Source organism: Canis aureus, chromosome 18 (genome assembly GCF_053574225.1).
Source record: "Canis aureus isolate CA01 chromosome 18, VMU_Caureus_v.1.0, whole genome shotgun sequence".
Lineage (NCBI taxonomy): Eukaryota > Metazoa > Chordata > Mammalia > Carnivora > Canidae > Canis > Canis aureus.
The window spans coordinates 59,266,611-59,281,927 of record NC_135628.1 but is presented as its reverse complement, the minus strand read 5'-3'; the positions used below and the strand labels follow the sequence as shown (position 1 = coordinate 59,281,927).

The window sequence follows — 15,317 nt, the reverse complement described above, 5'->3', positions numbered from 1 at the left end:
AAATTAATCTTTAAAAAATAAAATAAAATAAAACATAGAAGTTAATTGCCTTTTCCTTGAAGGATTGATAGTCACCATCAAGACTTTTGTCTTTCACCCACTCCACTTCCACACTCTCTACATACAAATACAAATCTAAGGTTTTTTGGGGGAGAAAATATTTGTTTTATTTTGTTGTTATTAATTAATTTCTTATTTTTTTAATTTTCCATAACTATTATCCTCTTTTTTTGCCTCTCTTTACCAGTTGGGAGGCCCTAAGAAGTATTTTTCCCTGATTCCAGGTGGATTTTTGGTCTGTGATAGAATAGACAGGAAACCAAATTGTAAGAGCAATGTATTTCCTTGTCCAGCCACTGTGGGTACTGAGGATTGCCTAGTCTCTACTAGAGGTAAAGAGTCATAGATAGATAGATTAGATAGATAGATAGATAGATAGATAGATAGATAGATAGATAGATAGATTGATAGATAGATAGATAGATTAGATAGATAGATAATAGATAATAAACAAAGGAAATGAGTTCTGTCAAAGTTTCTATTCACATGACTTCCTTTTACAGGTCATGTATCCCTTCCTTCCTCATGGTATGTGTCACACAATGAGTCTGTCTCTGTGTCTCTCCACTATCTATGGTATATATCTATACCTATGTCAAAATTCATCTATAATCAATCTATCCATTTTTAAAATCATTATCATCATCATCAACAATCTAATGTTCTAAGTTTCTTGGTTTGATCAATTTTATTGATAAATTTGACTACCTTATAAAGAAAATGTTTAATGTTTGTATCATTCTTTTGCCTAAAACAAGACAATCTCTGTGAATGTTCCAAGAATTTAAAATAATGATCAGTTTAGAAATAAAATAAAATATGATTAGTTTAAAATAATAATTAGTGTATTTTATGCTTTCTTTTTTGAGACTTTATTTATTTATTTGTGAAAGAGAGAGAGGGAGAGAAATAGAGAGAGAGAGAATGAGTAAAGGGAACTGGCAGAGGGAAAGGGAGAAGCTGCTGAGCAGAGAGCCCAATGTCTGGCTCCATCCCAGGACTACAGGATCAGGAACTGAGAGGAAGGCAGACACATAACCAACAGAGCCACCCAGGTGTCCCTATTTTCTTTGATTCACTTTTAAATAATATCATACGTTTTAAATTATTTCATCTGTTTTTACATGAAGGCATGTTATAGTTCATATTAACAATAGATTATTAAAAAAAAAACAACAATAGATTATTTGCAATGTCTCCTTGTATTTTTTAACAAATTTAAATTGTTTTATTTCAAAGTAAAGTGTTAGTTCTTACAAGTTTATGATTGTAGCTTTTTAAAAATTCATTTAATGATGACAGTTATTGTTATTCATTTTATTGCCTTTCACGGTGGATTTCATTTTATATATTAAAATTATAACATGAATTTATATACTGCAAAATGATAGCAATATTATAATGCATTAGGTTATGTGTTTGCTTCTCCTGCTTAGTTTCTATTTAACTTGTCTCATTCTGTGAAAAAAGAAAAAAAAACATCAGAATGTAGTGGCTTAGGACAACAACCACAGTATTCCTCATAATTTGGGTGGTCAGGTAAATGGAAGAGATTCAGCTGGGTCAGATTTATCTATCCTCATGTGGTGTTAGCCAGGAAAATAGAATAGGATTGAAGATCTGAGATGAATTCACCCAAATGTCTCACGTCTCTGATGAAATCACTTTTATACTAAGTAGTAAATGGGAAATGAGCATAATTCACTTCTATGACCAGAAAAGTGTCTGGAATTATTAATGTGCTAACTCATGGCTCAAAAAATAAATATGGAACATTCCATGTTTCCTAATGGATAGAAATAACCAGCAAAGCTTTACTTCTGCCACATTCTATTGGTCAAGGCAAGACAAAAGATTCAGAATGAAGGAAAAATTAACTACAGCACTTGATGAAGAAGTATATTTATATGGGGATGGGAAGAATTAGCAGTTTTCTTTGCAGACACTCTGACATAGGATACACTGGTGTCTGATGTTCTGAAAAAGAAGGAAGGAGAGAAGAAAGAAAGAAAAGAAAGAGGAAAAGAAAGAAAGAAGAAAGAAAGAAAAAAGAAAGAAAGAAAGAAAGAAATGAAAGAAGAAAAGAAAGAAAAAAAAGAAAGAAGAAAGAAAGAAAGAAAGAAAGAAAGAAAGAAAGAAAGAAAGGAAAGAAGAAAAGAAAGAGAAAGAAAGAAAGAAAGAAAGAAAGAAGGAAGAAAGAAAGAAGAAAGAAAGAAAGAAAGAAAGAAAGAAAGAAAGAAAGAAGAAGGAAGGAAGAAAGAAAGAAAAAAAGAAGAAAGAAAGAAAGAAAGAAAGAAAGAAAGAAGAAAGAAAGAAAGAAAGAAAGAAAGAAAGAAAGAAAGAGAGAGAGAGAAAGGAAGAAAATGTGCTTTTTGTGTGTAATTTTGTTATTTATTCTTCAGTGCCCATTTTTTTTAGAATTTTTTGTTTTTCACTAACTTCTGGAACCCATTTTAGAAATATATTTATCAAAAAATTCAACTCTATTTTATAACTTTTAGTAAATATTTTATTTGCTTTTTAAACCATTTATTATTTATGCAGTTCCCTATGTAGCTCTATAATTATTCCTATTCTGCTACTTGCTTTATTAACTTTTTAAAGTAATTTTAACAATTAAATTAATATATGTGATGCCTAGTTGAACTATCTTCAGGGTTTTGAGGGATTTTGCTTCCATGTGAGAAATTCAGTTATACTCACATACGAATGTGAATTCTTCTTTCTCCATTCTAAATCCTTATATATGGACATATTTTCCCTTACATGAAATGGCAAATTCTTTCCTTCAGAGAATCATCATAATCTGCTAGTCAACCATCTTATTTTCATATAGTTTTCTAGTAGACTTATGGGTTGATTGACTTTTCATACATCTTTGCTCTTATTTCTTGTGTTTGGACATGGCAAAAGAGATTCTGATGTCTGTTTATTCTATTCTCTTAGTTGATTTACCTTGGATGAGCTGCAGTCTATTTACAGAAAAGCTGAAAATGGACTCCATACATCAGCATTCCCAATTCTTATGTCCTTTGAGAGTTAACCATCCTTGATTAGTTCCAGCTCACATTCTAATTGCCAGGAAACACTTAAAATGGAATATAACTTCCCTTCAATGATTGTTCTCTTCCTTCTGATCTGAGAGTTAAGCAAATTTGAGTCAAAGTTCTTTCATTTTTCCCTTTTCATTAACTACCAATATATTAAAAAAGAAAAACAGGGCTGGGGGCATCACAATGCCAGATTTCAGGTTGTACTACAAAGCTGTGGTCATCAAGACAGTGTGGGATTGGCACAAAAACAGACACATAGATCAATGGAACAGCATAGAGAATCCTGAAGTGCACCCTCAACTCTATGGTCAACTAATATTCAACAAAGCAGGAAAGACTGTCCACTGGAAAAAAAAGCAGTCTCTTCAATAAATGGTGCTGGGAAAATTGGACAGCCACATGCAGAAGAATGGAACAAGACCATTCTCTTACACCACATACAAGATAAACTCAAAATGGATGAATTATCTAAATGTGAGACAAGAATCCATCAGAATCCTAGAGAAGAACACAGGCAACACCCTTCTTGAACATGGCCACAGCAACTTCTTGCAAGATACATCAATAAAGGCAAGGGAAACAAAATCAAAATGAATTATTGGGACTTAATCAAGATAAAAAGCTTCTGCACAGCAAAAGGAACAGTCAACAAAACTGAAAGACAAACTACAGAATGGGAGAAGATATTTGCAAATGACATATCAGATAAAGAGCTAGTATCCAAGATCTAGAAAGAACTTATTAAACTCAACAGAAAAGAAACAAACAACCCAATAATGAAATGGGCAAAAGACATGAACAGAAATCTCACAGAGGAAGACATAGACATGGCCAACATGCACATGAGAAAATGCTCTGCATCACTTGCCATCAGGGAAATACAAATCAAAACCACAATGAGATACCACCTCACACCAGTGAGAATGGGGAAAATTAACAAGGCAGAAAACCACAAATGTTGGAGAGGATGCGGAGAAAAGGGAACCCTCTTACACTGTTGGTGTGAATGTGATCTGGTGCAGCCACTCTGGAAAACTGTGTGGAGGTTCCTCAAAGAGTTAAAAATAGACCTGCCCTACGACCCAGCAATTGCACTGCTGGGGATTTACCCCAAAGATACAGATGCAGTGAAATTCTGAAACACCTGCACCCCAATGTTTATAGTAGCAATGTCCACAGTAGCCAAACTGTGGAAGGAGCCTCAGTGTCCATCGAAAGATGAATGGATCAAGAAGATGTGGTTTATGTATACAATGGAATATTCCTCAGCCATTAGAAACGACAAATACCCACCATTTGCTTCAACAGGAATGGAACTGGAGGGTATTATGCTGAGTGAAATAAGTCAATTGGAGAAGGACAAACATTATATGGTCTCATTCATTTGGGGAATATAAAAATCAGTGAAAGGGAATAAAAGGGAAAGGAGAGAAAATGAGTGAAAATATCAGTGAGGGGGACAAAACATGAGAGACACCTAACTCTGGGAAACAACAAGGGGTGGTGGAAAGGGAGGTGGGCAGGCGGGGGTGGGGGTGACTGGGTGATGGCCACTGAGGGGGCACTTAGCAGGATGAGCACTAGGTGTTATGCTGTATGTTGGCAAATTGAACTCCAATAAAAAATTAAAGAAACAAACAAAACAAGAAAACAAAAAACCTTACCAATATAAATATGTGCTACCTCAATAATTATTTGTGAGAACTTAGGAATTCTTAATGTGTAGCTAATTATGCAATTCCTTCTTTCTTTTTTCTTATTCCTTCCTTCTATGTTCTCCTGCATCTCAAAAGTCTCCAATCTTGGTCATTTTTTTAAATTATAGTTTTCCTAACTCTTGCCAACATGCACCTCTCAGTCTTCCCTTTCAGTTGGAATATTTATCGTTATCTCTGTTATTCAGGGCTTGTTCTATGTCTATAACTCTGGCACTATGAATACAGCAAGAAAAAAAACAAGATAAATTCTCATGACCAATCATGATGATTTCCTTCTGGCCTATCAAGCATATTCTTAGGTAAGAAGTCTTCCCCATTGAGGAACTTATTAGAGTTGCTAAATTATTTATTACTTCACCATGGCAACACCCCCAACTATTTTCAAAGAAAAACAAGTAAGCAAAAGCGAAGTGTTCAAAGGAAGTGCTAATGTGTAAACTGCTGAAGTACTGAGACAATTTCTGAATGGAATGGAAAGAAAGCAACACTGGCCTGCAGATGACTGGCCTGGAAGTAAAGGGGCTTCTTGTCAGATGAGGTGCGATCTCAAGAGTCAAAGTATAAAGATAAATGTTTTCCTGAAAGTCTTGACTGCATTATTAGGACAGAGTCATCATAACAGTGCTTAACATGTCACATACTGGTTAAGACAAATAAAATATATTATATATATTTTATATATATATATCATATTGAACAAGCAACTCTACAATGTGTAATAGTTTGTCTGAACATATCATTTCTCTTTCACTAGACTCAAGCCCCTTAATGTCACAACCGATGTTATTTTCTTCCTTGGATCCCTGAATTTTGCAAAGTGCTTAAAAATGGAAAAGATAATTTTATTAATGATTAATAAGTTAATTGGTAATTAACTAATTGATTAATAATCAAGTGGGTACTTTGAGCTTAGTCATCATCTCCATAAAATTTATGGCAAAGTAACATAATTTTAGGTCTAAATTGAATTACCACACTTAAAGGATCAAGTTGGAATGTTCACTAATAATAATTATGTTTTTGATATCAAGAAGAGATAGACATAACGGAAACATAAAATATTTTCACTGCCCTAAAAATCACCCTTGCTCCACTTATTCATTCCTCTCTCTCTTAGCCTGTGACAACCATTAATCTTTGTACTGCCTCTACAGTTTGCCTTTTCTAGAATGTTATAGAGTTGGAATAATTATATTTATGTTTTTATTTTTTAATATACATATATATTTTATTGAAGTTTGATTTGCCAATATATAGTATAACACCCAGTGCTCATCCTGTCAAGTGCCCCCCTTACTGCCCATCACCCAGTCACCCCATCCCCTCGTCTGCCTGCCCTTCCACAATCCTTTGTTCATTTCCCAGAGTTAGGAGTCTTACATGTTTTATCACCCTCTCTAATTTTTTCCACTCATTTTCTCTCCTTTCCCCTTTATTCCCTTTCACTATTTTTTATATCCCCATATGAGTGAAACTGTATGATGACTGTCATTCTCTGATTGACTTACCTCACTCAGCATAATATCCTCCAGTTCCATACATGTCAAAGCAAATGGTGGGTATTTGTCGTTTCTAATGGCTGAGTAATATTCCATTGTATACATAGACCACATCTTCTTTATCCATTCATCTGTCGAAGGACATTGAGGCTCCTTCCACAGTTTGGCTATTGTGGACATTGCTGCTAGAAACATTGGGGTGCAGGTGTCTTGGTGTTTCACTGCATCTGTATCTTTGGGGTAAATTACCAGCAGTGCAATTGCTGGGTCATAGGGCAGATCTATTTTTAACTCTTTAAGGAACCTCCACACAGTTTTCCAGAGTGGCTGTACCAGTTCACATTCCCACCAACACCTCAAGAGGGGTCCCCTTTCTTCACATCTAGTTGGAATTATAAAGTATTTTGCCTTTTCAAATTTGTTTCTTTCCCTTAGCAATATTCATTCAATATTCTTCCATGTCTTTTTGTGGCTTGATGACTTATTCCTTTTCATCACTGGATGATATTCCTTTGTATGGATGTGCCATAATTTCTCTATCTATTCACCTATTGAAGGACACTTTAGTTGCTTCCAAGTTTTGACTACTATGAATAAAGCTGTTAAAAACAATCGCATGCAGGTTTTTGGTGGGCATCAGTTTTCAACTAATTTGGGTAAATGCCAAAGCAAACAATTGCTGAATCATATGGTAAGAATATGTTCAGCATTGTAAGAAACTTGTTAGACTGTATTCCAGAGTGGCTATACTAGTTTGAATTCTGACCAACAATGAGTAAGAGATTTTGTTGCTCCATATATGCACCACCATTTGCTGACAACTGTTTTGGATTTTGACCATTCTAATAGGTGTATGGTGGTGACTTGTTATTTTGATTTGTAACTTCTTCATGGCATATGATATTAACATATGTTGAACAAATATATGATTATTTGCCATTTACAAATCTTTGGTGAACGGTCTAGATCTCACTGTTCTTCACGTCCCAGCTCATAAGGCACTGATAACCCCTGACAATCAGGAAGCTGAAGCTTTAGTTATTCACCCTGCAATAGATAGAGTGGATTGGGTGCATAGAAAGAGTGGCCACTACAGTGCTCCAATGAGATGGCATATTGCCAGGGATGCTGGATTGCCCTTGAAGTACACTGACCTGATTAACGTAGTAACATCCTGTTGTGTGCTCTAAACAACACCTGGTGCACTTGTCAAAAGAATTTGAGGCCTATCCTGGAGTTTCCAACTGGAGAGGAATTGACAAATTGATAATATTGGCCCTCTCCTTCTGAATAAGGGTTCTAAATATGTCTCGGTTTGTATGAACACTGCATCTGGCCTAACTCAAGCTTTTCTCTGATGCTGTGTAAATGAGGCTCCCACCATTATGGGATTAAATAAATTGAGTATTATGTATGGATACTGATGTCAAATTGCTAGTGATTGGAGGTTACATTTCAAAGGTCATGATGTGCAAATCTTGGTAAAGGAGTGTGACATTGAATGGAGGTTTCATCTTCCCTTTAACCCACAATTACTAGGGTTAGTAAAAAGAAAAATAAATATTAAAGCAACAAATTATATTGTTTTTTTGGGGGGGTTTACATTTTTTTCTTAATTTCTTTTTTTTGTTATTTATTTATTTATTTATTAATGAGACACAGAGAGAGAGAGAGAGAGAGAGAGAGAGGCAGAGATACAGGCAGAGGGAGAAACCGGCTCCACGCAGGGAACCCGATGTGGGACTCGATCCTGTGACTCCAGGATCCTGCCCCATGGCCAAAGGCAGGCGCTAAACCACTGAGCCACCCTGACATCCCCCCCCAAATTATATTGTTAACAGGTAAAACCACCTTGGCCACATGTACTAAAGAATTAACCCAGGACATCTGGGTGGCTCAGTGGTTAAGTGTCTGCTTTTGGCTCAGGACATAATCCCGGGGTCCTGGGATTAAGTCTCATATCAGACTCCCCACAGGGAGCCTACTTCTCCTCTGCCTATGTCTCTGCCTTTATCTCTGTGTCCCTCATGAATAAATTAAAAAACAAAATTAACCCTAGCTTTAATACATTTGAATGACAACCATTTGGCCTGTGCCCAATATGCTAGTCTAGGGATCTATGACAAGGAACCCAACACCATAAATGTGTGGAAGTCATGAAAAACATCCATTGTCAAAACTCTCAGCAAGGATCAATGTGCTGTGCTACTGAGAACACCGAGCCCCATTACACCTGGAAAATGAATTATCTACTGCAATTTGCACTTGAACATCCCCAAAGGATGGGTGAGTTAATTCACACATCTGGGTGAGGGGGAACTGCTAAGTCTCCACTGGGATCCCATTGCCCTGAGGCAAGCCAAACTTATGCAAACTTACTTTACATAAAATGAAGCATGCATCATTGAAAGAGGAGAGAAGATGGGGGTCCTGGTCTGACATATCCCATCCTCAGTCTATCTCTTCATGCCTAACAGTGCTTATTCATGATAAGCACTTATTATGTCAGTCCATATTTATGATATTCATAACAGTTAAAATTCTCAAAGATGCAGCCACATTAACCTCTAAAGAGTATGGCACAGGTGTAATCTTTGTACAAGGGGAAAACCTTCTCATACAAATTTCTACTAAGTGTCTTTTCACCCTTAGACTTCTGCTGCTTCTATGATGTCCAGCAATAGGATGGGCATCTAAAATAAATCAACACTCCTGCTCCTCCGGGACGGGGCTCTCCTGTCCTGGGGACACTCACCCCGGCCTCAGCACTTATTAAACTCAACACCAAAGAAACAAACAATCCAATCATGAAATGGGCAAAAGACATGAACATAAATCTCACAGAGGAAGACATAGACATGGCCAACATGCATATGAGAAAATGCTCTGCATCACTTGCCATCAGGGAAATACAAATCAAAACCACAATGAGATACCACCTCACACCGGTGAGAATGGGGCAAATTAACAAGGCAGGAAACAACAAATGTTGGAGGGGATGCGGAGAAAAGGGAACTCTCTTACACTGTTGGTGGGAATGTGAACTGGTGCAGCCACTCTGGAAAACTGTGTGGAGGTTCCTCAAAGAGTTAAAAATAGACCTGCCCTACGACCCAGCAATTGCACTGTTGGGGATTTACCCCAAAGATACAGATGCAGTGAAACCCCGGGACACCTGCACCCCGATGTTTATAGCAGCAATGGCCACGATAGCCAAACTGTGGAAGGAGCCTCGGTGTCCAACGAAAGATGAATGGATAAAGAAGATGTGGTTTATGTATACAATGGAATATTACTCAGCTATTAGAAATGACAAATACCCACCATTTGCTTCAATGTGGATGGAACTGGAGGGTATTATGCTGAGTGAAGTAAGTCAGTCGGAGAAGGACAAACATTATATGTTCTCATTCATTTGGGGAATATAAATAATAGTGAAAGGGAATATAAGGGAAGGGAGAAGAAATGTGTGGGAAATATCAGAAAGGGAGACAGAACGTAAAGACTGCTAACTCTGGGAAACGAACCAGGGGTGGTGGAAGGGGAGGAGGGCGGGGGGTGGGAGTGAATGGGTGACGGGCACTGGGGGTTATTCTGTATGTTAGTAAATTGAACACCAATAAAAAATTAAAAAAAAAATAAAATAAATCAACACAACTGTTGGGTATATGTGAAGCTGCCCCTTGCAACCTCATTAAAATTGTGAGTGTAAGTATTGTCACTCCAGGGAAGGGACTGGAAGGCCTTAAAACAGTACATTGCAGCAGAACAAGCTAATATAATACCACTAATTCATCTGGTGTTGCCAATACTGACCCAGAAACTTAGCCTGTGGCTTACATTATTAAAGACACTGGATAGGGCCTTTTTTTTTTCTCTCAGATAAACTAAAAAAAAAAAAAAAAGAAAAAAAAAACAGCTCATCAATTTGCTTATTTAAAAGATCCTGGGATCCCTGGGTGGCGCAGCGGTTTGGCGCCTGCCTTTGGCCCAGGGCGCGATCCTGGAGACCCGGGATCGAATCCCACGTCAGGCTCCCGGTGCATGGAGCCTGCTTCTCCCTCTGCCTATGTCTCTGCCTCTCTCTCTCTCTGTGTGACTATCATAAATAAATAAAAATTAAAAAAAATTAAAAAATAAAAGATCCTGGAGGGGTGCCTGGGTGACTCAGTGATTGAACATCTGCCTTTGGCTCAGGACTTGATCCCGGGGTTCTGGGATTGAGTCCTATATCAGGCTCCCTGCAGTGAGCCTATTTCTCCCTCTGGCTATGTCTCTGTCTCTCATGAATAAATAAAAAAAAATAAATCTAAAAAAAATAAAAGGTACCAGAAATATAACCATCAGAGCAATGAGTGACTATACTCAGATTTGGGATGGGTTTGTGTGGTTTACTCTGGGTTATGGATACTTGAACACCTTAGGAATCCCAGGTTGGAAGCAGAACAATCACCCTAATATACGAGAAACATGAGATGAATACCACTGGGGTTGTGTAGTTATTTTGTCATATTAAGGGATAGTGACTGGTTTAGCACTCATTGATTATGACCCCCAGGTATTTATTGGGTAGCATCAAATGAAACCTAATGGCTATGTGGAACAAATCTTTGGCTGTACTAACTTTATAAGTGTCAACCTAATTAACACTGGTAAATTTTCAGTTCCTTTGGATCTGAATACTAAAACAATTTCCTTGTTGAGTAAATGCATGGAGCTTAGGTGGGTATTGACAAATTGAAAAGAGGTTTAATCTGAGATTGTTAATAAAATTTTCATTTTGTGATGAAGAAAGTTAAGGGTGTGATTTTAAAACATTATCTGGGTTGAAGTGTTGTATTAATTTATTCTGCATGTCTGGAAGAATGAAAAATAAGAATAAAAATCAAACAGAAACACTACATAAGTTTAAAAAGCCTGATGTACCAAATCTTCATTCAAAGTGGCTCTGAATTGATGGATAGTTTTGGATTTACAACATGGGGAAAGGAAGCATTGTTTGTTAGCTAGATATATACCACAAAATTCCTGAAACTTTCAGTCAATCAATAATGTCCTTATTCCAGAAATGGCCATAAATGTGGTTATAACTGAATTAAATATAAAAAATAATGAATATTTAAACAATCTTCATTAAAATATAAGAATTATGTTGTTGCCCAGGACTGTGCTTTTTCAACAATATGTACAAATAAGTGCTGTTTTTAAAAACTGACTGGAAAAAAGAGAGACACTAAAGAGAACTTAGCAAAGCATGAAAATAATTAAGGAATTTACTGTCCAGACTTGCCCTTCTCCAACACCTTCATGGCTGCTCTAGCCACTTCCTTGTTGCGGAGGCTGTAGATGAGGGGATTCGGCATGGGAGTGAGGATGGTGTAGAAGACAGAGACCATCTTGTCCTGGGTGGGGGAACGATCAGAAGCGGGCCGCATGTATATGAACAAAGTTGTGCCATAATACATTCCCACCACCATGAGGTGAGAAGAGCAGGTGGCAAAAACTTTCTGGTGACCCTCTCCAGATGCTATGTGAATGACAGCCACAATAACATGAGTATAGGAAGCAATGATGATCACTACAGGGAAAACAATCATTATTATACAGCAGTAGAAAAGAACTTCTTCAAATGTTGATGTGTCGTTGCATGAGATGATGAGCAGGGAAGGAAAATCACAGAAGTGGTCTATTTCCCGGGACCCACAATAGAAGAAGAAAAATGTAGCTACAGCATCAATGATACAATCAGTAGAGCCCAGGATCCAGGAAGATGCAGCCATAAGTCCACAAATTTTAGGGCTCATAAGATTAGGATATCTTAGAGGGTAGCAAATGGCAATATAGCGGTCATAAGCCATTACTGCCCACAGGAAACGTTCACAGCCAAGTAGTGATGTATAGAGGAAAATTTGTGTAGCACACTCTACCACAGAAATGGAATTGCTGCCAGACAAATAGTTAAAAGCCATCTTGGGTACAGTGGTGCAGATGAGCATGAGGTCCATGAGGGACAGTTGGCTGAGAAAGAAGTACATGGGTGTGTGGAGCTGAGTGTCCAGGTAGATGAGGAGAATCATAGCAGTGTTTCCCATGAAGACCACTGTGAAGATGGCCAAAAGCATAGAAAAGAGGAAGATGTGAGTGGGGCTGTAATTGAAGATTCCCAGAAGGATGAAATCAGAGTTAAAAGTCTGATTGTCCAATGCCATGAGGAATGTGTTTTTTATCTAATACAGCAAAAAGTGATGTCACTTCATTAATTTGGTGAACATGTACTCAGTGCCTTACAAAGCATGTGATTGTGGTAAACTATAGGTCAGTGATTATGCTGACATCAATGTTATTAGGAATTTCAAAAAAACAAGAAGGATAATAAAGGGGGAAAATATGTTATCTTGGTACAAATTTATACAAGTGTGGAATTATTCCTAAGCTCAGCTTCTAAACAACTTTTGAAAATTAAGACAATAATATACGTTTTATATAATTGATAGTGTGTCTTCAAAAATGGAAATTCCCAAAAGCAATTAGACAGTGCCTTGAAACATCAGGAATCCTTTACAGGTTAGTCAATAGAGAAAGTAAGCATCATTCAGCATGTGGCAGAAAAAGTAACTGAGATAAAAGAGTGCAATATGAAACTTTGCTTTCATGATACGAGGTGATTTTACTGTCAGTTTAACCAAATCTTTACATTTGTCAATTGCTTTGCAATTTAGAGTGTTTTATTTGTAATTTATAGCAAATATTCTATGCAATAAATGGACAAACTGAGGAAATATTTTAATTACACAACTATAAAAGCTTTGCTCTGTTCTTGTATAGCCCAATGTGGTAGAGTGACTTGTGTTTCCCCCAAAAGAGATGTTGAGTCTTAAGTCCTAGTATTTCAGAATGTAAACTTATTTGAAAATAATTAGCTAAGGGCACAGTTGGTTAAGTGTCTGACTCTTGGTTTCAGCTCAGGTCCTGATCTCAGGGTTGTGAAATAAAGCCCCAAGTGCAGAGTCTACTTGAGTCTCTCTCTCTGTCTCTCTCTCTCTCTCTCTCCTCATCTTCCCCACCTCCATGCTCTCTATCTCAAATATGCAAATATATCTTAAAAAGAGAAAATAATTAGCTAAGATAAGATCATGTTGGAACAGAGCAAACCCCAATCCAATGTGACTGATGTCCTTAAAGACCTCCATGTGAAGACGGACACAAGGATAATGTGTGATGATAGAGGCAGAGACTCAAGTGTTATATTTACATATAAATAATTTTCAATGATTGTTGGTCATCACCAGAAGCTAGGAAAGAGGCATGGAACATATTATCTTTCTTACAGCTCTCAGAATTAACCAACCCTGCTGATATCTCGATTTTAGAACACTAGTAGCCTCCATTACTGTGAGAGAATATAATTGTGTTATTTTAAACCATCCAGTGTGTAACACCTTGTTATGCTTCACTAGGAAACTAATACATCTCATATCTCCTAACTCTGGGAAACGAACAAGGGGTGGTAGAAAAGGGAGTGGGTCGGGGGGGGGTGACTGGGTGATGGGCACTGAAGTGAGCACTTGATGGGATGAGCACTGGGTGTTATGCTATATGTTGGCAAATTGGACTCCAATAAAAAATAAAAAAAATTACTACATACAAAATGGAAATTCAGAGAAGCTTAATGTCCACACATTCAAACAATACTTATGAAGATTTATGCATTGGACACTGGCAGTAAAACAGCACTCAAAAAAAGAAAAAAATATATATCACTTAGCCTAACATATTGTAATCAGATGGTGACAAAAATATCAAAACACTATGAAGCTATGGAAAATAATTGAAAAGAAGATGTTACAATTACATTGGACTGTCCTAATCCAAGGAAGACCTCAGTCATCTGATGGTATCTGACTAAAGACTTGGGGCAAGTAAAAAAAAAATAGAGAGAGATATAGACCACCCTTTAAGAAAGAGCTACCCACATATAAATTCCACAAAGTGGAACCTACATGCAAAAAAAAAGTAAAATGTATAGAAGATATAAAGAAAACAGAGATTTCTAAATTAGACTTATGTTTCATGTTAATTGTAGGATTTAAAATTCCATTTATGAGCTAATTATGCATGCATGAGAAAAGTTCATATATGAAGATGGGTTATTCCAGGTAGTAAATAAATGTCATAAACAGAAAGACAGGTCTGATGATTAGAACAATTAGATAGGAATGCACATTTACTCATTTGTGCATCACATTTTTTTGGACGCCAAAAACAAAACCAAACAAAGAAGCTGTAACCTAAGAGTAGCAAGAGCAAATTAATCTGTAGAAGATAGAACCTTGAATTCTGTCTCATGAGTTTGAATTGAAATTTTTTAAGTGTGGAGGTGGTAAAATACACTTTCTTTAAGTTGTAATTATGTATACAAATTGTGAATGATGCTGTAATAAAGAGAAAAACTCAAAAGTATTTAAATATTTCAAGACATGAATGATCATGACCTGCAAATACTGATCTACCGAAAGGGCATGTCTGCATTTTCATCTCATGATGTCTCAAAGAAGAGTAGCTGGATTTCATGACACAGTGATTTGGTGTACTGTAACAATGGTCCATAACAATGACAACTCATAAACCATGGAAGTCATGCCCAGAAATTAAGAGAAGAATCATTGAGTGAAATAATTGAAAAAAGACATTTACTACCAGGATTTGGTCAAAAAGATAAGTAAAGCATTACAGAAAAATGATGCTGGACACATATTGGTGTCATCAGTTCTGGCTGCTATATTCTTTTGTACAGAAATGATCAGGAAATAAAACAATTGAAAAAAGTTAAAAAAATTCTCACATGATCAAAAGTGACCATAGCAAACCTGTTTCCAATTACAATATACAACCTGCATGAGAATCAGTAACAGGGTGGGATGCTTGTGTGGCTCAGTGGTTGAGTGTCTGCCTCTGGCTCAGGGTATAATCCCCCAGTTCCAGGATCG

At 36.8% G+C, this 15,317-nt stretch overlaps 1 protein-coding gene across 1 annotated transcript; it reads right to left on the bottom strand.

Moving 5' to 3' along the window:
• Positions 1 to 11,603: 11,603 nt before the first annotated feature.
• Positions 11,604 to 12,539, bottom strand: LOC144288411 (olfactory receptor 2M3-like). Its single transcript, XM_077855915.1, has one exon. It carries the CDS (start codon positions 12,537 to 12,539, stop codon positions 11,604 to 11,606), a length of 936 nt encoding a protein of 311 aa, XP_077712041.1.
• Between the last annotated feature and the right edge of the window lie 2,778 nt (positions 12,540 to 15,317).

Coding starts and splice junctions, on each gene's coding strand:
- LOC144288411 (XM_077855915.1), bottom strand. CDS start 12,539: ATGGCATTGGACAATCAGACTTTTAACTCTGATTTCATCCTTCTGGGA.